Source organism: Solanum stenotomum, chromosome 6 (genome assembly GCF_019186545.1).
Source record: "Solanum stenotomum isolate F172 chromosome 6, ASM1918654v1, whole genome shotgun sequence".
Lineage (NCBI taxonomy): Eukaryota > Viridiplantae > Streptophyta > Magnoliopsida > Solanales > Solanaceae > Solanum > Solanum stenotomum.
The window spans coordinates 1,400,773-1,425,954 of record NC_064287.1 but is presented as its reverse complement, the minus strand read 5'-3'; the positions used below and the strand labels follow the sequence as shown (position 1 = coordinate 1,425,954).

General features: G+C 30.0%; 1 protein-coding gene, 1 non-coding gene and 1 pseudogene across 3 annotated transcripts; 2 read left to right on the top strand and 1 right to left on the bottom strand.

Annotated features, from left to right (window-relative positions):
- Nucleotides 1–8,935: 8,935 nt before the first annotated feature.
- Nucleotides 8,936–10,364, top strand: LOC125867692 (EPIDERMAL PATTERNING FACTOR-like protein 1). Of its 2 annotated transcripts, none has more exons than XM_049548258.1 (3): nt 8,936–9,286; nt 9,588–9,680; nt 9,863–10,364. In XM_049548258.1, exons 1-3 carry the CDS (start codon nt 9,134–9,136, stop codon nt 9,953–9,955), a joined length of 339 nt encoding a protein of 112 aa, XP_049404215.1. In that variant the 5' UTR covers nt 8,936–9,133; the 3' UTR covers nt 9,956–10,364. The 2 variants fall into 2 exon arrangements, with proteins under 2 accessions (XP_049404215.1, XP_049404214.1); XM_049548257.1 differs by having other exon boundaries at nt 8,937–9,286; nt 9,868–10,364.
- Nucleotides 10,365–14,270: 3,906 nt separating this feature from the next.
- LOC125867215 (uncharacterized) lies at nt 14,271–16,609 on the bottom strand (annotated as a pseudogene).
- Nucleotides 16,610–19,029: 2,420 nt separating this feature from the next.
- TRNAY-GUA (transfer RNA tyrosine (anticodon GUA)) lies at nt 19,030–19,113 on the top strand. Its single transcript is given in 2 exon segments — nt 19,030–19,066; nt 19,078–19,113. It is a non-coding gene; the product is annotated as a tRNA-Tyr (tRNA).
- The last annotated feature ends 6,069 nt before the right edge of the window (nt 19,114–25,182 follow it).

Sequence of the window (25,182 nt, the reverse complement as noted above, 5' to 3'; positions counted from 1 at the left end):
TTATGACACTACTCTACAAGTCTATACATTGTGTGTTTGGCAGAGAGAAAAAAGAGAATATCTGTATGAAAGATGTTTTTGAGTGACTCATGATAATAGATATAGATAGAGTAATATATAGGAAGTATAAAATCACAACAACAGTAACAAAATCTAGAAAGTCCCAACTTTCACTTCATAGCTTTATGTATAGCTTACGCTACATAGCCTTAAATTTTAGTACTAAAAAGAATCAACCATAAAAGAAAGGTAAAAAACAGTAGTATGTACTATTAAAAGACTATGCCATATTGGTAAAAGAAAAAAGAAAAGAAGAGTATTTAGAGAAAAAAAACCATGAAAATAAAGAAAGTGAAAGAAGGTTTATTTGGGTTATGGGTTCGGGTCGGGTCGGATTATTTTAAGTTTTGAAAAGTTAATTTTATGTGGACCAATTCTATTAGTTTAGGAGTTAATTACTTAGATACACGTTAGTTTGTAATATTACAAATCTTATCAGATTTTGGTATGTTCAAATACGTCTAAATACATGTATTTCATGATATATCAGGTCGAAATTAGGTGTGATTTTTTTTAAATAAACTGTATCCAAGTGAAATTACATGTATCTGTGATACATAGACAAATTTCGCTCACATCCCTTCTATCTCGCTTGCTATTCTCCTATGTATCTTATGTCCTAGATACATGTGAATCACACTAGTACACTAGTATCTGGTGTGATTCAGATATATTGACAAGTCTCGTCCGCCTCCCTCCTGTTCTCTCTCATTCTCTCCTTATTTCAATGTATTCGGTAGCCTAAAACATGTATTCAGGTGTATAAAATATGTATCTAAGTCTGACTTAAAATATGATATAAAATTATTAATTAATAATATAAAATATAATTATTTCAAACTATAAGGAGAACTAGTAAATATAGTAGAAATATTTGTGCAAGTAGATAACTTCTCAAAAAAAAAGAAGGTCCACCGTACATGTGGATTAAATAAAAGAAAAAATTACCTAATAGCAAGTAGTCTATAATAAATCAAGGCCATAAATCAAAGGTGTTAATTTAAAAAATAGAATAGCAAGACATGAAAACTTCCTATTTTGCTTATGCTAGAATATGGTAGAGTGACTCACTTTTTGGCGATTTGTTTTATTGTGTGACAAATTTGATTTGCACAAAAAGATACATTTTTCAGAGTGCGATAATGAAGAAAATCTTGCTACAACTATTTTTTTTTACATTATAATTTTGTCTTGGATCGGTTGCTTATTATTGGACTTATACCTTCTTTTTTTAGATAATTCAGACTATTGATAGTTTTAAAAAATATGAAGAAAACACGGTAAATTTAGAATGATCTTTTAAATATTTTGTGAAAAAGAAAAAAAAGAAAGATAACTTTTGTTAAACAATATCCAAGAGTTAATATTTCAGATGATCACTCAATTATGCACTTTTCTCTCAGAAAGTCACTCAACTTTCAATTTTAACTCAAAAATCACTCAACTATGCACTTCTTTCTTAGAAAGTCACTCAACTTTGAATTTTAACTCAAAAATCACTCAACTATTTACTCTTCTCTCAGAAAGTCACTCAATCTATTCAATTGTTGTTTTAATTAAAATTTACTGATATTTAATTGTTTATATAACAAATCAAAATTTTAAAAAAATAAAAAATACCATTTAAACCATTTAGTGATCCACCCACCTAACTCGACCCATTAAAAAATATAATATGACCCATTTTATTTTGCCCTTAATCCTAAATTATTCCTTCTCTTTCTCTTCTCCTCTGCTCCTCTACATTTTCCTTTTTCGTTCTCCATTGTTGGAGCAGAGGAGAGGAGAAAGAGAGGGAATAATTTAGGATTAAGGGTAAAATAAAATGGGTTATATTATATTTTTTAATGGATCGGATTAAGTGGGTGGATCACTAAATGATTTAAATGGTATTTGTAATTTTTTAAAATTTTGGTTTGTTATATAAACAATTAAATCAGTAAATTTTAATTAAAAAAATAATTAAATAGATTGAGTGTCTTTCTGAGAACAGAGTAGATAGTTGAGTGACTTTTGAGTTAAAATTTAAAGTTGAGTGACTTTCTAAGAAAAAAGTGCATAATTAAGTAACTTTTGAGTTAAAATTTAAAGTTAAATTACTTTTTAAAAAAAGAATGAGTAGTTGAGTGACCATGAGATATTAACTCCAATATCCAATAATTGAGTGACCTGTCTATAAATTAGTAGTAGGCTAGTAGCCTTACTAGGCAGGGTAGAGCTATATAAAAATGATTTTTTTAAGAATTAAAAAAATAATAAAAAATTTCACCTTTTTCATTTCAAATACTGATAAATAACTTTTATTTGTATTCATGGTCACATCACTTATTTTAAAATATTACTTTTCGCTTTAAAAATAAATTATTTTTTCAAGTTTTTAAAATGAAATGGGACAAGGGAGGGGTCTTCCTTATTTCAATTTGGTAATAGACCTAGTTTAGTACTCCACTTTGGATCACTTATCGTTTTTACTAAAAATAAATTATCTAAAATAATTTATCATTTGAAAAAGTCAAAATATAATTGAGTATATTTTTTTATTGTAACCTTAGTAATGATTTTTTTTAAAGTAATAAATATTGACTAATTAGTATTAGTACAATAAAACCTAAATGGACTGTTCACACACATAGTCCAATATTATAATTGCTTAGGGCATCTCCAATCCAAACACTAAATTTTACACCAAATTTGATGTTATCATTATTTTTTATGTAATCAATTCCAATCCACTGCACCAAATTTTACACCAAAAAGGAATTTTTTTTTACTCTTCATTATTATATTATTATTTTTTATTTCATTTATATTTTCTTATTTCATAAAACAAATTCTTTCTAAAACATTCATCATATATTATTCATGGTGAATGTCAATTACTACTTTGTTGAATGTTTATTATTTTTGGTTATTTTTAAGTACATTGTATTATTTGTTTAATAATTTATATGTCTGTATTTTTAATTTTTGTGAAGGTTAATTGTAGTTATATCCAATTATAATTTATAGTAGAATTAACATAAATTTAATTTTTAAAAAAAGTCATAAATAGAAAAATTAATTTATAAAAAAGCTAAATTTTATATCTAAAATTAATATTATAAAAATATTACATAAAAAATAATTAAATATACAAGAGATTTAATTAAAACATCCAATTTATATAATGTTTAATTAAAAGTTTGTATAATAAAATAAAATTAAAATATTTAAAAAGTAAATTGGTGTAACACTATTCACACACCAAATTTGGTGTAAAATTGATGTGGGTTGAAGCTCAAAACACCAAATTTTACACCAAATTTTAAATTTGATGTAAAATTTGAAGATGATCTTAAATTGACTTGCTTTTTAAGACTAACTCTCTTCTCGTTAGGCTCACATGGGTTACGGAACTCACCCCCTTCATTGCTTCCATTTTAACTCGAACAAAAAATATTTTCTTCGACTTATGGCGTTTTTATTAGTAAATACTTTTCTAATGTAGTTGACGACAAGAGCTTCTATGAGGAGTCAATATTTTAAATAATTAAAGATAATAATTAAGTATATAATAATCAAAACACATGATTTCTTTATGAAAAAAAGTATTTTTTTTAGAAGTACTTTGTATAGCTTCTTTATATTGCTATATGTGCATATATACCTCTTTAAAATAAATTTTTGGGTTAGTAATACTCTGGTAGGGGTCTGTTGAACGCCATCCACTTCAAGGAGATTTGATTTTTTATTTATTTTTTATTTGATGTCCGGTATTTACATTGGAGTCCAACTAAATTTGAATTCGCGCTGGAAAGTCTCACATTGAGTGGTAAAGCACTTCATGACAAAGTCGACTTCATACCCAAGGGGGCTCGAATCCAAGACCTGTTGATTAAGGATGAATGAGTACTTACCACTCCATCACAATACTTGTTGATAAGGAGATTTTATTTTGGGAAAACACACTCAATATTGGTTTTTCATTGTGTTATCAAACTTACTTATGATTGATGGAGTGGTAATGTTTTTTTACTTTTATAGTTTGAGATTTCAAATTTGAATAGGACTTGTATGAACTCATTCTTAGAAGGGAATAATTTATCTCAAAGTGAGATTTTTTGACGTAGATTTAAATTAATCAAATTTCAAATAAGAGTCTAATGCTGAGTGAATAATAAATAACAAATAATTAAATTATATGAATTACATGAAAATATTTTACTTTTTTTGGATTTCAACTCCGAAAAACATGTTTGATCATAAATTATGAAATTAAATTTGAAAAGCAACGTAAAATCGTTTCTATCACTCCAAATTACTGACAAAAAGTAAAAAAACAACTCTATAATTTTCAAAAATTATTTTTCACTTTAAAAACAAAAAAACTTTTTTTTCACTTCACAATCAAATCCCCCCTCCCCCCAACCCCCACCCTCCAAAAAAAAAAACACAAAAACAACAACAACAACCAAACTCATAATTAAAGCAAATGAAATGAAACCATCATATTGTATTGTCTCCTCAACCCCAAGTTCATTTATTATTGTACCTTTCAATTATTTACTACCTTTGAACCATGTTGTACTTTGTTGGGGCCATGAAAGACTGAATGCTTGCACATGCTTCTACATTTAACAACCATTCAATTTAACCAACGAATGTATGGTCCATATATTACTATATAAGAAAAGGGAATAAATATTTACCACAAGTCAACATGTGTTTCAATAAGAAAAGGGAATAACCAATATATTTATAAAAAGAAATGATATATAAAATAAAATGAAGAGAGTATTGGTTTTTCAAAATGGAAAAGGACAAAACACATATAAATTACTATATAAGAAAAGGGAATAAGTATTTACCACAAGTCAACATGTGTTTCAATAAGAAAAGGGAATAACCAATATATTTATAAAAAGAAATGATATATAAAATAAAATGAAGAGAGTATTGGTTTTTCAAAATGGAAAAGGACAAAACACATATAAAATTAAAAGACATATAAAAAAAAGTTAGCTTAACTCTCAAACAATTCATCAACGTAGATTGTGGTGCATTAGTTGAATTAATCCATTCTTAATCATAAGTCTCGAATTCAAACTTCGAATATGAAAAAATATTATGTTGAAAGCGTTACCGTCACGACCCAAAAATGGACGTGATGGCACTCGTCGTATCCCACTAAGACAAGTCAGCCTAAAACCCAATCATTTCTATAAAGTGCGGAAATAAAGCAAAGTTCAATAGCAATTACTATTACGAAAACAAGTCAACTTAATTTAATCCCCAAAACCTGGTTGTCATGTGCACAAGCCTCTAATGTAAATACTGGAATTGAAATAAAATACGCAAGTCTCAATGATGTTGTCCTTCAAGTAAAAACAAAATCATAAACAAGAGTAAGGAGGTTCGCTGAGATGACAAACAGCTACCTCTCAGATCTCCACAGAAAGCCTCGGAAACGAAGAGAATGGAAGGTATCACGAAGATCCGGGCTCGTAACCTACAAAAGATTGTAGAAGCAAGGGGTGAGTACCAAACCACACGGTACTCAACAAGCAAACCTCTAAACACAAGCTAAGGGAACAGAATACGGGTACTCCTTACACCCCATCCTATCCTCCATAACTACAACCTGCATAAAACCAGCCCAACCTAACAATTCATAGTTTACAATGCATACAGCTCAACAACAACACTCTAACAGATTATATATTCTCAATAACAACTCAATATTCATCAATAACAAGTTTCACAGAAAGGCACTCACAAAATCAGCAACACACAAGATCAAGTTAATCAATAATAAAAATGTGCAATGCAATGAAATGCAATGTCAAGTATAGTGATGCATGTCTGACCTAATGATACACACCCGCTGTCTCTCAGTCCGGGACCCATGGGGGACATATCTGTCCATGCATCCGTCGCGGCGTGCGATACGACCCTCGATAATAGTAACCATCGCGGCGCACGATACGTCCCTCAAAATATAGTATCCATCGCGGCGCGCGATACGACCCTCAATAATGGTACATCCTCTTATCACATAACATTTATCACAACCATGTCTCAGAACAATGCAAATGACATGTTCACACAAATAATGAGAAGATGACCAATTTAACATCAATGTACAATTCACAACAATACAATCGTGACACAACATCAATAATTAAACAACAAGCCTTTTTATTACCCTTTTTCCATCATTAGAATTTTTCAACATAGACAAGTCAACCCATCACCAATTTCCATTACTCCCAAACATATACCACAAGGAAATACACGAATTCCATACGCTTAGCAAGGGTTTAGAAATCCACTTGCCTCAAATAACCGAACAATCACTCTGAGACTTGAGCCTTCCCTTTTCGTTGAGCTTCCAAATCAATGCAATCTATTCAAGTACATAGTCACAATAAGATTCCGAAACTAACAATACTCATGTCACTATAGGTCTAGTCTGAACCCAAAAACTTACTCAAATATATAGTCAAGTTCCTAATCTTAATTCCAATTAACATTCCAACTTTCATATTTTCTAAATTTCAAGCGTAGAGTTAAATTCCAATTTCTCCAAATATCATAAGAAAAATTTTAAGAACTAATGAAACAATAACACGTCAACCTGCTATAGTCAATAATACCCAGATTCCATGCACCCTAAAATATTCCACATAATTAGAACACCCAGGACCCAATTCCAACCGTAATGTATAGTTACTGGTCATAATTGCTTGTTCCAAATTTTTCCAACCAAAATTGTCATAACATTACTCAATATATATATATATATATATAATCACTCCTCATCATTGAAAAATTAGAAACCCTCACTGGCCACCAAAATAACAAATAATAATAATAATAATAATAATTAACTCCTAACAATGGATAAAAGTGATGCTGCACAGCAGCAAACAAATTTGCCAAATTCTTGTAATCTCATGCCGCTATTTTCATGTAATCCATTCTTACTCAATTAATGATGGTTGTCAGAATTGTCTCCTCCAACCCCAAAATAATTGTCGCCACTCCTATCACAATTCATGTGCATCTAATTCCCATTACTATAATAGTATTCTATATTCACATATATTATGCACTAGAATTTATTTCTTATGGATATAGAGCTAAGCCTCTTACCTTGACGCGAACTATCGAGGTTCCACGACGCTCTGCACAGGTGGTTTCTCCCTTCCTTTCTTTTCTTTTCCTAAATCCTAAATAAAATAATTAGGTATTCAAAGTGGCAAATTACACTAACTTAATCTAATTATATGGAACAAATGGTATAGGGTCTTAAATATATGATCACTTTAGCCCATTAACTATTGCTTAAGTTAATTATCCACAATCCCCCCTCAACTAATTAACTAAAGTCAACAAATAGTTCAAAAATAAAAAAAATAATTTTCCGGGTCATTACAGTTACTCCGAATTTCTTCTATCCCAATTTAAATGTTTTACAGTTTGATATGATACAAAATTGATACTAAACTATATATATATATATATATATATATATATATATATATTAAAATATTCTTTGAATTTTGTAGTTTTATTACTAAATATTCTGTACATTAAAGAATTAAAAATTTGGGAGTCAGTATTCTATACTACTCTCTATTTTAATTTATTTGTATTATTTAAATTTGTACAAAGTTTAAAATAATAAAGAAGATTGAATGCTTCATATGCTTTACCATAGAATAAATCAATCCAATTTCCATTTTTTTTTCAATGCAATCACTTTATATCTCCGACACAATAAAGAACACGGTGGAAGGAAACAGTCCTAGCTTTCGTCCAGCTGATCATTCCGCTGGCTTCCTTATCATTAATTTGTTCGTAGCAATTGTGACCTCTCAAAAAAATTGATGACGATTTTTAAATCTTATGATCTTAAATTCAAAATATGTTAAATATATTATAATATCTTTTAACATTGTTGTATTATATTAAAAATATATAAAATATTATTTAATCTTACAAAATCTTAAATATATTATATATTTTTTTAAAAATAAAAATAATATAACAAATTGAAACAAAAAAATAATAATATTAACCACAAGGTAAAGCTTATATCCTATTCTCTCCTCATCTATTAAATCAATCAGAGTCAAACTTCACTGCCCATTTTTTTCTTTTATTTCTGCAAAATCTGAAAACCAAAGTGTCTCTGTCTCATTAAATGTTTTTTCTAGCCACTCTAATTTTTAGTATTAAATAATTAAAATTGGATAGGTATTTTAATATATAACAAACAAATAAAAATGAATGCAAAAACTAGTGTATAAAACTGTTTAAATTTAAGTTTTTAATGCACATTTATTATTTCTACCAGAAAATTGTCAGTAATATCCAACGGGACCACCGGAAGCAAATGATGTTTGTGTTTGAGGTCCCCAAATAATTATTTTTGTGAAAACATTAAATCTTGTTTTTTTTTTAAAAAAAATTATATATAAACTAATTAAATTTTCTTTAAATTTGTAGCTTCATAAATTTAGTATGAGATTTTTATCATTTTATAATAAAATTTTAACCGTCGCTAATTATGTTGATAGAGAAGGACACTGCCAACAAAGGTTATAGTGGAGTGACAAATATTTTTTTATTCTTAATCAAAAGCTTAATCAGATTCAAGTCTTCTTAGATACAAAGTCACTTTTATTAGAAAGCACGTCCGAATTCAGTCGAACTCCAATATAAATACAAAACACAACAAAGAAAAGATAGAGAAGGAAGCAAAAAATAAATAGGTGGTCCAAATTAATTAAAACCTTCATTCTTCCCTATTACTTCCTCTCCTTTTCCTTGTCTTGTTCTTTTCACTATCTTGTTTTTTTCCCTCTATAATAAAAACAAACACATAGTGTTGAAAACCTCACTCTACACCTCTTAATTTCCCTTCTCTTTAAAGCTAAAAACTTTCAACATATTTAATTCTTCATTTCTCCATCTCCCTACTCAAATTCTTTTTCTTCTCTACTTCTAGAGGCAATTAGGGTTTTTCATCTTTTTTTTTCTTTCTTCTTTTATGTGAAGTTATATATAATTTAAGAAAAATGCTACAATGGAAGCTATGAGTATAACTTCACTTTTTTCCTCATTAATTTTCTCTATCAAAGAAATTGTTATTGCATTTCTCATTCTTCTAGTACTACTCTCTCCTAATTCATATTCCTTAAACCCTAATTATAAACATGAAACCCTAGACTCTACAAAGGTAATTATCTCTTAAATTTCTTCTATTATAATCTTCTTCTTTTTTTGTTTATATAGTACTACTAGTACTTGTAGTAGTCCATGTGGTACATGACCAAGAATTTGAATTTTGAATATATGTCGGTGATTTTTAACCATAGACATTTTATAAGGAAGTTAATAGGCTTATCATGAATTAGCTAGTTTAAAAATATAATGTTATTTATTATATATTATATTTTAAAAAATATTGTACATATATATATGGTTCGAGTTGAAAATAGTTGATTGAGTTTTTATTTTTTTGGTTTTGAGTTTTATAGGATGTCTTAGTTGAAGAGAAATCAAGATTGGGTTCAATGCCACCGAGTTGTTACAACAAGTGTAACCAATGCCATCCATGCAGGGCAATTCAGGTCAGTAGCGTACGCAGAATTTTTCAATTATTATCACAATTTGATTTTGTATCATGATTTGTCGTTCTAATTAAAGTGTTTTTTTTTTTAAATTCCAAATTAAATGTTTATTTTGGTTTACATATATATAATTGACATAAAATTTGGGAATAAGTCATGTTGAATGATGCAATTGCCACTAGTGCAGGTACCGAGCCTACCGAGTAATAATGGTGTCGAACCAAGTGGCAATGTGGCTCGAACCCAAGCTAGGTCCATGGACCACAGCACGGTAGAATCGTCACTTTCACGTGCGGGAGGTAGCAGGTACTCGAATTACAAGCCACTTGGATGGAAATGCAGATGTGGGGGTCACTTCTACAATCCCTAGCTCAAAATTATCTAATTTTATTAAAAATGAGTCAATGAAACGACGATAGAAATGCCTTTTTTTTTGTTAATAGAGAGAGCAAATCGACGCTTGAAAAAGTTCTTTGAGATTCTCAATTTAGGACTAAAGAGTTAAAATTAACATGTGGAATATGTAATTTTTTATTTTAATGATTTGTAAAAATTAGAGAAAGTCAAGTCAAGTCAAGACATTAAATGAGGTTGTTATAAGTAGTATTTACTATGGTTGTACATATTGATAATTAAATACTGATCGATTGGTATGGTGTTGATATAAATGTAGTGCGGTAGGTTTTGGATTTTTGGATCTTGTTAAAGTATTTTCATATAATCAACTTTAATTCATTGAATACTCTCTCGTTTTAACAATAGTTGTTTTCTAAACTAATTAAGATGTCCAACAATACTTGTTTACTTTATGAAACCAATGAATGATTTAACAAAATGGTCTATTTCATATAGTTCAGGGGCAATTTTAATCCTTTTCCGAATAAGGTTTGACCAAAAGTGCTATCATTTGTCAATTGTAATATTAGGGTAAACATGAGGAATTATTCCATCTCTTTTAATTTGTTTGTTTGGTTTAACTTTGACATGTATTTTAACAAAATAAATAAAGCTTCTGAATTTTAAATTAAAAATATGCAGAATATAGCAAAATATTTTTCAATTTTGTGATCTTAAACATGTCGTGTAGAAATGTAGAATTAAAGAGTTGTTAAAAAGGTAAAATTACATTCTTGTATAAACAAATTAAAAAGAAAAATAAGATGGACAAAATTGAAAACGACAGAGATACTAGTTATACTTTTATTAATCAACTAAATTTGAGACTCTAAATCAATTTAGACAATGTTAATATATTGACAACTATTTTGATATGTTATACTTCAATCGAGAATTTGTACCTTCACAAGATAAAAATGAAACCGTATACGTATTACTCTTTTTAATTCTATTTGTGAAATTACACTGGATACGTTTTGTCGAATATAATAAGAAATCTTTTTCTTATTTTCTTTGAATTTGTTTCAGTGACAGGCACATTATGAGCACAATAATTCCAACTGCCATGCATGGCAACCACAAATATGATTTCTGATATTTTTTCGATGATTTTTTTTCCTTTGTTGGACAGTCTTTTTCTTATCCTCTTGGGATTTTCCTGACCTTTTCAAATCTTGTAAAAACAGACCCCATGCATGTGTTAATTACCAAGAATACCCTCATGAAAAAGACAAATGTGAGGTTAAAATAGTCAGTATTATGTAAGTAAGCAAAAGATTTTATGGTAGTGTATCAGAGGAAAAATAAAAAAGTTGAGTATAATAGAAGCAGAAGAGAAGAGGACAAGCAAAAAAGTATAGTTGTTGTAATGTCTCATCAGATTTCAGTCTTTCACCTGTCTCCATTAGATCATACTGGCTAGTCAGTGACGGAATTAGAATTTTTATTAAGAGTATTCAAAAATTGGAAGAAGTAGACACATGAACTAAGTAAATAAGGTTCAACATTTATTATATGGACCTTAAAAAATATTTTTATCATGTATAACTAATATAATTTTTTCCGCTGAGGAATATTGTTCGAATGAATCCCTTGACCACAAGGTGGCTTCGCCCCTGGTAGTAGCCATTTTGATTGGTTCTTCATGCATAAAGAGTTTAACTCAATCGTTGAGCGAAAGATTGTTCTGTTTTTTTTTTTTATCTAGTATATATGGGAGTCTTCCATACTCACCTCATGGTGATTAGGTCTAGACATTTGGAGTGTGAACAATATCAACATGAAATTCATGATGAAAGAAATGAATTTTGAAATCAACTCAATCCAAAACTAGCTTATTAAGAGAAGATTGTCGAAAATCATATAAAAAATCTATGTTCCCATGCCACAAACTATGTAGGACTTCAACATCTTCAAACTGGACGTCTAAAACATGAACAATATAAGATGGACAGAGGCGTATCTAGAGGGGTTCCATGGGTTCACATGAACCCATGCTCCCCTCTCTAGATTATGTATAGTAGTGTTATATTTTTTTAAAAATATTTAAATATAGAGGTGTGAACCCACGTTAAAAGTAACATATAATAATACAATGAAGATTGGGTGCACCTCTTTAAGCAAATATAAAAATTTAAATCTTATATCTATCTTATTTTTGTTATTAACACCCCTCCAAGTGGTTATCGGTAGCACTTTTGGCGTTTCAATCAATTTTTCTTTTATTTTTTTGCTTTTATCTTTCAAAATTTTCAAATGTGTAACATTGAAAATTCCTAAATAAAATTAGCTTGGTATAACTTTTATATAATTAAATCAAATGTGTATATTAAAATTTAAAACTAGTAGTATTATATATGTTGGACCTATAATTTTTAAAGTTTAACAGTTAGTGTTAAGAACGTAAAGGTTAAACCGATCAAATTTATATCTTAGATGCATCTTTTCGTAATAATGCATCCATCCTTACGAAATCCTGAATATGCCTCTGAATGGAGGACCAACATTGGAAAAAATGAATTGAGATTAGGGATGATAATGAAGAGCGAGTGCAGTCCGGGTTGAGATTTAACTCGCAAAAATTTCAATACCACCTCCCCCTTACTACCACCAACCAAACGAAAGACTAAATGAAATGAGGTTAATTTTTAGGGAAAATACATAAAAACCCCTCTTAACTTGGCACGAAAATTTACTTTAGTACTTAAACTACACGGGTGTTTATATACCCCCTTTAACATATTTGATGTGAATTATTTTCAACCATCTGAACACCAGCCTCGTGTGCGTGTTGATACAGCTTGGAAAGGCGCGTAATTCATCTTTTAACATTTTAAAAAAATTAATTTTGACCCTCCAACGGTAATATCCGACCCATTACGTATTTGAAGATCCATCTTCACTTTTAAAGAACCCTAATTTCCTCTTCTCCCTCACCAATCCAATCATCCAAAAATGGGGACCTAATTCATTATTTTTTTCTTGATTTTTCTCAAATCTTAGCTCTTCAAACCTAAAAGTTGAATCTTTGAAGGAATAATTGTTCTTCAAAATGTAAGATTCAAACCTATTCTTCTTCATCTATTATTTTGATTTTTCTTTCCTCCCTTTTTTCTTATTATCTGTTTTTTTCCAGATTCTCGTTACTTCTTGCACAAAATTGTAGCACACAATGCAATCAATTAATTTGACAAATCTTTGTATGGAAGAAGATGATTATACTACGAAAAAAAAAGTTTATTGTAATCATGGACTTGTGGTGCGTTTGAAAACATCTTGGACTTCAAATAACTCCAGAAAAAGATATTGGTCATGTTCTTATTATGGGGTAAAGATCATTTTTGTTTAATTTTTTTTAGCTGATTAAGAATTTGATTAACCACTAATTCCTTCATCCTTTTTCATTATTTAAGAGTCCTAGATCTTGCAACTTTTGGTGTTGGAAGGATAAAGAAAATATTGATCCGAGGTCAAAATTTGTGATTTCTAAACTAAAACAGAAATTGGGTGAGCTTGAGAATATAGTAGAATCATCTCAAACCTCAGCCACTGCATTTGAATTGGTTGAGGTTACTGAAGAAGTTGACAAGCCGGGAGATTTCAAACAAGATGATGATTGTCTAGGTATGAAATTGAAAATGTTGCAAGAAGAGGTTGAGAAGATGAAAATAATGCAGAATAAATGGAGAAGAACATGACAGAATGTGCTTTTTTTGTTGTAGCTTGTTGTTATGTTGTAGTTATAGCTATAAGCTATTGGTACTGGGTGATATATATGAAGAAAAGGTTCAATGAAGTTACCTTAAGCTCTTGATATAGTGAGATCAATGTTTGTGTGGTGTAGCACTGTTTATGTTGTAATCAATTAGGTGCAAGACTTTTTTGTAATGAACCGTGTTGTAATCAATTAGGTGCAAGGCTCTTTTGTAATGAACCGTGTGTTTTTCTTATTCTCTTAATGTAATTTGCTGGTTTGTGTATTTCGTTTGTGTTTTATTTACAACTACATGCACTAAATTGCAGTTACAATTGCATAATTGTACACATAAAAGTAATGAAAAACTGGCTGCATAATTGTTTCAAAAAGAGACAGCTAAAATATCAAACTAATGCAGTCACAATTGCATAATTGCTTCAAAAGCAAACATAGATCAAACTAATGCAGTCAGAGCTGCGTAATTATTTCAAAAAAAACTAAAATATCAAACTAAAGCAGTCACAGCTGCATAATTGTTCCAAAAATAGCTAAAATATCAAACTAAAGCAGTCACAACTGCATAATTGTTTCAAAAACAGCTAAAATATCAAACTAAAACTGTCTCCATATCAAACTTCAACAGCATTGTACCTTGTTCTGATTCTTTCACTTTCTCTCATCTCTTGAAGACCTTGTTGAGGTACAACAACCTTTACTTTCCATTTTAAGCCTGATCTTGGTTTATTATGATGCCTTAGATTTTCATTCACTATTGAAGAGTTCATAGGCATTTCGGGCCAGATTCACAAAAATATGTTGTCTTAGATGTTTCATAAGTTAAAATTGAAAAATGTGTAAATAATTAAGACTACTTACATTGTGGATTGTAAAACCACTCTGTGTATGTAGTATCCCCATTCCAACCATTCTTGGCCTCTTCCTTCCTCTAGTAGCACTAGGAACATCAGTAGCAGTAGCAGCTACACCAGTTCCTCTTCCCCTTCCAGCTACACCAGTTGCAGTTCCTCTTCCCTTTCCAGCTAAACCAGTTCCAGTTCATCTTCCCCTTCCAGTGGCACCAGAACCATTAGCAGTAACACCAATCTCTGTTCCATTACCAGTTGCAGCTCCTCTTCCCCTTCCAGTGGCACCAGAACCATCAGCAGTAACACCAATCTCTGTTCCATTACCAGTTGCAGTTCCTCTTCCCCTTCCAGTAGCACTAGCCTAAAACATAAGTTGATCAACAAAAATATTAGACTGATTAAGAAGTAAATTAACAACTAAATGAATTACTATAAACATTACATGTTTTGTAGAACCTCTTGGTCGACCTCTTCCTCTTTTTGTGCTTGATTGTGATTCAGTTGGTGCTGTAGAAGAACCAACACTTTACCTTGTTGAACTAGTCTATCTTTCTCTTCCTCTGCCTGCATTAGCTTGATTATTTAAATGACAATCCCTCTTATTATGACCCTTTGCATGACAAAGACTGCATGTCATCTCAACTTCTCTCTTGGACAATTTTTCTGTTTTGTTTTCATTCTGCACCTTTCTCCTACACTTTCTAGGCCTTTCTGATGGTGTTTTTATAACATGTGGTATAACAGAAGGGTTGATCGACTGTGGCCACATTTCCATGTTAGTAACTGGTTGAATATAGTGACTATAGACCTTGAGATAAGTCTCCTTGCTATACCAATGTGCAACATAGTTAATGGACTCCAAATTTCTAAAATGAAGTGCAACTATAACATGGCAACAAGGTATACCTCTTAGCATCCAAGATCTACAAGTACATGTTTGATTTCCTAGATTCACAACAAATGTGTTACCCCAGCTGTCTTTAACCTCACAACCATATGCACCATTCCATTCAAGGTTACACTTCATTGATTTTGTTGTGTTCTCTGTTAATACCTTTACGACTATTGGAGATATGTCTGTTATCCAAGTATCACAGAACTCCCTCAATTATCCTATTCTTTTCATCACTTTGATCTTTATTTCTTCAAGCATTATGATGATAGTTTTGTGTCTTGGCCCCAAAATCCATGAATTAGAGCTTTCAGCCATGTTATTGTCAACACTATCACAACAGTTAAAAATAAAGCTCTCTATATTGTACCACAATAAGTCATCACATATTCCAGTTCCTAACTTCTCTATATGATCCAAATTTCTTGTCAATTATTGTTCATAAGTAGATTTGGCACATCTCCAAAAACAGTTTCTTCTTTCAACGTCTTTTCAATTCTTAGACCAGTTGGCTAGAACATGTCTTGCACACATTCTTTGTTCTGCACTTGGCAGAAGATTTTGAATTGCTTTGTCAGGACCCTTTAACAATATTTAGAATAACATGAGATCTAACTTAATGAATAAATGAAAAAGAAAATAAATGAATAAATAAAAAAGAAAATAAAAATACCTTCTGCATATCAGTAATGGTTGTCAATTGTGTTTCATCTCCTAGCTCAAGATCATGTCTTACAAGCTTCATAAACCATTTTCAAGTGAATGTGTTTTCAACCTCAACAACTGCTCATGCTAGTGGTAGCATTTGGTTGTTCCAATCCATACAAACAGCCACAATTAATTGACCTTTAGAAACACCTTTCAAGAAGCAACCATCAAATCCTATACATCTTCTAGCTCCAGCTGTGAATGCCTTCTTTAAAGCATCAAAACATATGTAAAATGATTGAAACATTTTTCTGTCACCTTCAAAAGTTTGTTCACCAAGTCTCGCCACACATGTGCTGCCTGGATTAGTCCTTAAGAGCTTATCTCTATAATCTAAAATTCTTTTAAACTCCTCCACATGATCACCCATAATTTGTTCAACACAATGTTTCTAGCTTTCCTTGTTACAGTTCTCCCCATATACACATTCAACTCTTTCTTCACTAAAATTTGAAACTGAAAAACTCTAATGCCAGGCTCAGAAATAATTCTGTCCTTGTACCTTTCTGATAAGTACTTTGAATTCACCAATTTATTTTTTGTTGTGCCATTGCATTTATGTACTGGATTATAATTCTTCACTACAAAATCTCTTGTTCTTGAATCAATACTTTCAAACAACAACCATGGACAACCAGTTGTACACTTTACCCTCACCCTAGTTGCATCATTAACATATTTATCTAATTCAACATGTTCTTGAACTACATATCTAGTAATAGCTTCTCTAAACTGCTTAACACGTTCAAAAGCAAATCAATCTCCCAAACTATTAACTGACAGGTAGGATCAAAGACAACTTTCTTTTTATTTCATTTTTCTCTTCTTGCTTTTCTTTGTCTTCTTATAGGCTGTTCAACCTCATCTTCCTCATTAACTTCTTTATCAGTATCTATTTCAAAACTAACAACTTCATCTGAATCAAAGTAGGGCTCATCTCCAGCTATCTTACCCTCAAAAGTAGTTTGTTTCTTGGATAAATATTCATCATATCCTAAATCAACTCCTTTTTATCCTAAATCAACTCCTTCAGATCTAGGGCCCTTTTCTTTTTTATTTTAGCAGCCCTTTTCTTTTTCCTAAGATTTATAACCTCCTTATGAACATCACTACCATAATCATCTTCTCCTTCATCAGACAAATTTGCATTGTTTGAATCATCATTTCCTTCGGTTTTACTTTTCCAATCAGACTCAACTTCTGAAATATCAAATGCAGCAGAAGAAGAAATACCACCCAAGTCTTCTCCAACACTAACAGAAGCCCTACCCAAGTCCTCTCCAGCACTAGCAGATGTCCTACCCAACACTTCACCAAAATCTTCACCCACAGTAGGTTCTTCAGGTTGTGCAACCTCTTCAAACCCTAAACCTTCACTACCCTCAAAAGTTTGACTAGATTCCTTATCAAAAGTAGCATTAGATTCCCCACCCACATCATTTAGATATCCAATATAGGGGGGGGGGGGACAACACCTTCTTCAACTAAATGAGTCACATAAAGTTCAATAATATCTCTATTTTTTTATTAAGGTACAATACCCATAATATCCCTATCACTTTTAACTTCAACAACATGTCGACATTTATGTGGTTTAATATAAACAACACAAACAAAACAGTTATAGCCAATTTCTTTAACTATATCAACAAATTCAAAATAGGACAATTTATCAACATCTACATCAAAACAATCAGTGACAATACCTCCTTCATACTTAATACGAGATTTTTGTTGTATTTTTCTACCATGGTGAAACCTTAAGGTAACGTACACATCCATCGTCAAACTGAAAAGATAAAAAAACACTAAGCTTTACGAAAACCCTAAACTCGATCAAATGCTACAATCATCTAAACGAAGATTACTAACCCGATAACTTTGTTTGTTCACGAATCAGCAAATCCTTCACGCTAACGAAAGAAAAATCTTCAGCTTAGGTCTTGTAGAGTTGAGAGAATGAGAATCGGGCTTAGAGATTTAGGGATATTTGTTTAGAAATGGGTCAGGTTGTATTTTGAAAACGGGTGGGTTATATAAAACAAGTAAGATATTTTTTAAACCCTTAGCGACGTGGACCAATGAAAACGCACGTGTGTAATAATACCCATCCTTCAACTGGGCTGGTGTTCGAAGGGTTGAAAATAATTCACATCAAATATGTTAAGGAGGGTATATAAACACCCATATAGTTTAAGTACTAAAGTAAATTTTTCGTGCCAAGTTCAGGGGTTTTTTTATGTATTTTTCCTAATTTTTATTATATAAGATAAAAGGAAAGTTAGGTGCAATAGAAAAGAAAAATATCAATAATCGATCTAGGTCATAGCTTCCACATCAATAATATTCAAATGCTCTATAATTATTATGAAATTATATCCATCTCAAACGAATTCTACCAACAAACTATAACAATGTGATCAATAATGAGTGTTGTCTTTGCTTTACTATCTTCTATTTATAATATAGGTATACATAGAGGAAACACAATAAATTATCATAATTTTACAAATTTAACATTTTGAAGGTTATGAAAATGAAAGATATGTGAGTTACGTTATTGAGATTATTAAGAAATAAGTCATGAAAATAAAAAAGATGTGGGTTATAAAATGAATTTTTCAGCAAATATTTTACAGAAAAAAAAGGATAAAATAATTTCTAGCCTATGATAAGTGCTACCTCACTTTTCTATTGCCTAGACTAGATTTACAAATATAACATATATTTTGTATATAACCTATGAGTTCCATTTAGTTTATATTTAATATGAATGAAACTTATGTCAAACCGACCTTAGCTCAGTTGGTAGAGCGGAGGACTGTAGTTGTTGCTGAAATCCTTAGGTCGCTGGTTCGAATCCGGCAGGTCGGATTCTATTTTTAAAAAATCTTTTTTTTGACTATTTCGGATTTGTGGTAAATCACTCTCTACCAAATATGATTCCTTTCTTATGACTCGAACCTGAGACTTCAATATGAACTTGACTAATATCCAGTGACACAACTTGTGTCATTGAACTTATACCATAGGGCATAACTTGTGTCACCGAACTTATACCATGGGGCATAACTTGTGTCACCGAACTTATGTCTCGCGGCATAAGTTGTGCCACTAAACTTATGCCTTACAATTTTATATTTTTAATAGCAAGGGTAAAAGTTCACCTTGCTAATTAAATGACACTGAACTTATGCTCCAAAGCAAAGATTCTGTAAAAATGTCTGCCTAGAGAATTTACGTCATAGTTAAGTATCCCTTGGACAACAAATTTTAATAAAGATCACAAATTTGATGGGCAAAAATTAAAGACCACCTCAAAATAGGGACATCTGTTCGAATGACCCAAAGAAAACCCATGTATATGCAAATTGGGCTATTATTGGGCCTTATTGAACAATTGGGTACATATGGGCCATTGTGAAGTTTCATATACAATGCCTTAAAACTAAGAGCAATTTTCACATATAACAAACATAAAAATCATATTTGTATGTTATAGTTATAGTTTGTATAATTGCGCTCCATAGCAAATTTTATGTTTGCTATGGAGCTTTTGATTTGTATAATTCGCTACAAACATCTAATTTTATACAAATTGTTCAGTTTTGTATAAATTTATTTATACATTGTAATTTGTATAATAAGATCTGTATTTGTATAATTATAAGTGTATATGACGAAAATATATGTATTTATATTTGTATATACACTTTTCTCTCGCTTTATACAAACACATATGCATTTTATATAAAATGGCTAATTGTATACCGAATCAGATGACAAAAAAAGGGGATGTTCGCTGTGAATTACAATTAAAATAAACTATGATTATAACATTTAATTTGAATTAATAATTTGTTATTTCATACAATTTTCCCTAAAACTAATTTGATTCTTCTAAAGTGTTCTTAGTTTGAATGTTAAAAACAAAAAAGCTCTCACAAGTTAAGTGTGAGGTAGATAATTTGTTTTCGATAGACTCTCGGCTAAAAAAAAAGTATAATCAAAGCAGGATTGAAAGAAAAATAATACTAGAAAAGCAAGATATTCAGAGCAAATGAAACAACATGTAAGTAAATTTTTAAGAATAAAGTACTATATATGTGACTGACTACTAACTAATACTAAAATCTGGAGAAGAGGAGATATTAACATGGAAAATAAATCACACTGTTTTTGGACCCAACTTGGATCTTGTATTGCATCATGAAAATGAAAGAGATTTTATGGAGCTAGTATACTATATTTGGAATTAAATGGTTGAAAATTGCAATATCTAACTAGAAATTAAAGATTTTTTTTTTGAAACTCCAGGATAACCCGCAATCGCTACAACCTTTGCCCCTCGGGTGAGCACTTTGTGCGCACTGGGTAAACCCCCACTGTGTAATAGCCTGCAAACCACACAGGAGATGTAAACCGCACTAAGCAAGCCCTATGCGACAGGCTCGACTCAGAAGGCATTGAGGAGGGAATCGATCCCGGGTCATCCATGTGGATAACCACCCTCCAACCAACTGAGCTATCCCGAAGGATAACAATTAAAGTTATATAATGCAATTTCTCCAAAATAATTTTAAACAAGCAGTGTCAGACTATTATCACAATTTGTTTGTCAGTAAGTTTAATTACGCTAAGATTGTGATGGTTAAAGTTTTAATTCTCGTAGAAATTAGTATTTAATTACTTTGTATTGTTTTAAAGTGATGTCAACCTATTATATCTACACATTATTTCCAAAAAAAATATCATTTACACCCTTGATGAAGGATGTTGTAGTGCCTTTATACTCTTTGGAAGTTGTTGGGCCAACTCTGTTAGGGAAGAGTAAAGAAACGAAAAAAATGAACAAATTAAAGATCGTATTCCAACATTATTAATACGAAAACTTACATAAATTCCATTAGTTTAGAAGCTAATTATTCAGATACGCTCTAATTTGTAATATTACGTATCTTACCAAATTTTAGTGCATCAGATATGTTTAGATACATCCAGATACATGTATCTCGAGATACATTAGATCAAAATTAGATGTAATTTGTTCAAAATACATTGTATACAAGTGGATTCACATGTATCTAAGATACATAACAAATTTTGCTTGCCTCCCTCACCTCTCTTCCATCTCGCTCACCACTCTTCTATGTATACATGTGAATCATAACGAATCTCTCTTGCCTCTCCCCCTATTTTAATGTATTAGGTAGCAAAATACATGTATCTAAGTGTATCTTCCTCAATATATGATATGAAACTCTTAATTAATGGTAATATACATAATATTTTGAAAGTATAAATAATAATAGTATATTATTGAAGTGTGTCTAATCATATAGTTTCTCCTTTATTAATTATTAATAAGACACGATTCAAGTATAATACTACAATTAATACTCCTAGAATGAGTTTTCATTTCTAAGAATGTTTTTCAAGATAACATCATTAAAAATATAATTTGAAGGAAATCTTATATTCATCATTATAAATACATGAAAAAAACACATTTTATTCGTACAATTAATGAAGTTACTATAGCATATAAATATAAAGATATTGACCCCACTTTATTTTATTAATTATTGGTTTCAACCAAAGTTGTTGGACTATTTTTGAATTAAGTTGATAATATCAATACAAAAGGCAACAAACTTTGTACTATTACTAAGAATTTACGTTTCACGTGTATTACAAGTAATTATCTGTTTATTTTCAAACTTAGTACGTGTACATCATATATGTGCTACAAAACTAATTAATTGTGATTTAATTTGCTTTCCTTAAACAAATTAAATAATTATGTAGACTTTGATAGTTCATTATATATATATTACCTAACATTTTTCTAGTTTAGTGTCTAAAACTATCATTATCACAAAGATTTATATTAGTACATATAGAGAAAGAAATCTAACTTGTTTAATGCTGATAATTAGTTTTCCATTTATTAATATTCTCTTTAGTCTTTAATGATCATGTTGTTTTGTTTTCCCTACCTACCTATCTAACTCTTGAAGGTAACACTAACTAAAAAAAGCAAATAAAAATTAACTATGAAATTCATCGCTAAATTTATTACTTAAAAAATCATAATGATGTTAAGTAGGATAAGCATTAATCTTTAATTTTCAGTGACAAAATTATATTTATTTGTCACTAATCGTATAATAGGAGTTTCAAGCTTAAATGTTGATTGCTGCAAAAAAGTCACATGTTTGGTCCTTAAAAAAATGTGTTGGGACATATAATTTAATTAAATAAATAAAAATGTATACTCTTTAATATAGAATAACATGTATTTCTTGAAAGATATTTCAGATAATCATCCATTAAAAAAAAGTGATCAAATTTGTAATTTTGAAAGCATGATAAGTAATGTACTATCTTAATAGGACATGATTTTAAAATAATTTAATAATATAAAAATGGTTTATATTTACTTTTTCTCAGAGTTGGATTAATTATGTTTTACCCATAAAACTTGCAATATTTATAAATATAAACATATAGCTAGCTAGGTTAGGTCCAGAGATCTAGCAATAGAGACCCTGCTTGTTTAATAAGCAGGTCACCTACATTTAAAGATTATCTCTTTTCTATATTTTGTCTATCTCAAATTATCTATCGTAATTTTTTTAACATGTTTTAAAAGAAATATTAGTAATTAAAAAGATTTTTTGATTATTTTTTCTTCATTAATGTCCTGAGATATAATCTCTCTTCAGTAAATATTTAATCTATTGAGATATTTATAGTCTTTAAAAACAATTTAAAACTACTATTGAAGATAAAATGAGAAAGAAAGACATGATTAATTAATTTAATTTTGAATTTTCAAAATGACAAATTACTTAGTCGGGATAGCACAATCATAATTTTTTTTAAAAAATAATTATCTTTTAAAACCATGATATATAGAATTTGAGATGAAGAAGCAATGCTACTTGATCAATGTAGCTCTCTGTCAAAGTTAGTGTGGATTAGATTAATTATAAAAAAAAAAAAATATCTAATTATACAAATATTCCTATTATATTTATTAATTCTCTCTATAGTTTGAAATAATTACATATTGTTCACTAATTAATAGTTTAATATCAGATTTTAAGTCAAATATACAAAGACACGCGTATTTTTTGCTATCAGATACACTCTAAAATACAAATACATAGAGAAGTGAGCGCGAGAGGAGAAATACGAGCGAGATAGGAAGGAGGTGAGCGAGAGAGGATAAATGCGAGCGAGATAGGAATGAGGTGAGCGAGAAAATTAATGCATACATGTGAATACACTAGATTAATGTATCTGGGATCAGGGGCATAGCTATAACGTCGGAAAATTACGTTGTATATATATGTCAAATTTTACACTTAAATGATATATATTTAAAGTTGGACACCCTTGACAAAAACTATGTTTTTGACACAATGACAGTGGGTGTCCATTTGAATGAAGGAGTTTCAGATTCGAACCCAAAATAACACAATATTTTTTTATTTTATTTTGACAGCCACACACTATTATTTTTGGATACCCTTAATAAAATCCGCCATTGTCACCCTTAACAAAATTTCTGGCTCCGCCACTGTCTGAAATATCATATATACATTTCTGAAATACAGACACATAGAGAGAGATGAGTGAGATATATCATAGGTGAGTGAGATAGTCATGTATCTCGAGATAGTCGTGTATTCCACATGTGAATCCACTTGATCAATACAATATATATGAAATAAGTCAACCTAATTTTGATACATAGGAATGAACGTAGATACATGGCACTAGAGTCATACAAAATCCTAGTATACATGATACAGTATTGGGTGAAAACCCAATCCAGCAAGCAAATAAGTTGTTTAGCTGACAGTAACACAATATGTTGAAATCCTTACTAAGAAAAATAATTAATTCTCTTAAGGTGACATCACTTCCTCTTTTAAACTAATCCCTTTGCTTTCTTTTAATAAATGAATACTTTATTAATTATTAATATTTTTTACTTAAAAAATGTGATCTAAGTTGGTCTACCAGACAAAGAACCTTTGTGGAAGAAGCAATCATATGTGGATGAAAATTGAAGTGAGTGTTGCTTTCTAGGAGAAAAAACAAACCTTAACTAACTTTCGTGAAGAAGGGGGTTAAATGAAAGGTTAAATTCCTTTTAATAGTAAATAAAATTTGGAAGTGGCAACAATTATAACACAGTTTAACTGAGCATAAAGTTTAAGAAAGAACGAGAAGATCTTTAAAAGTTGTTGTTAGAGATGTTCATGGTATGGTTACGACTACCATATCAAATTAATTTGAAATAGTTCAATATTTTTAAAGTTGATTTTGATAAATTTTGAAACAATAAGTCGATAGTCATAGTTTATTGGACTTTCGACCTGTATACAATAGAGAGTAAAATTTTAACTTTTCAAAAAACTTCTCAATTGTATCATATTAACCACACTTATACGAATAATCAAGAAAAAAGCAAAAACATTTTTTTTGTTGTTAATTAATAATCATAGAAAGGACATTTTGATTGAGACAAACAATACTATAAAGTTTACATAATCTAACAAGTAAGGATCAAAATATCCACAACTCTAAAAAAGAAATCAGAAATATTAAAATGTTTAAAAAGAAATACCCCAAAATTAAGTTGATTATTTAAAATAAATACTTCAATAGTTTTCAAGATGGTATAAGGCTTTTGAAATTTATAATATTAAACGTGTCATCGTATTAATTTTATGACATTTTTGGTATGATAGGTAAAGTTCAATATCTTTAACCAAACAAATACTCTTTTGTCCCAAATTATTACGCATATGTTTTTTAGCTAGTCAGTTTTAAAAAAAGAATTAGACATTTTTTATCTGAAAAATATCTAATGACACTATTAAATTTTTATTCATATTGAGTCCCACTTATTTAACAAAAAACTCC

Excerpts from the sequence above, each read along its gene's own strand:
- LOC125867692 (XM_049548257.1), top strand. The coding sequence starts at position 9,134 with ATGGAAGCTATGAGTATAACTTCACTTTTTTCCTCATTAATTTTCTCT. Across the intron at positions 9,287-9,587 it reads AAACCCTAGACTCTACAAAG|GATGTCTTAGTTGAAGAGAA; the intron begins GTAATTATCTCT and ends TGAGTTTTATAG. Across the intron at positions 9,681-9,867 it reads ATCCATGCAGGGCAATTCAG|GTACCGAGCCTACCGAGTAA; the intron begins GTCAGTAGCGTA and ends CCACTAGTGCAG.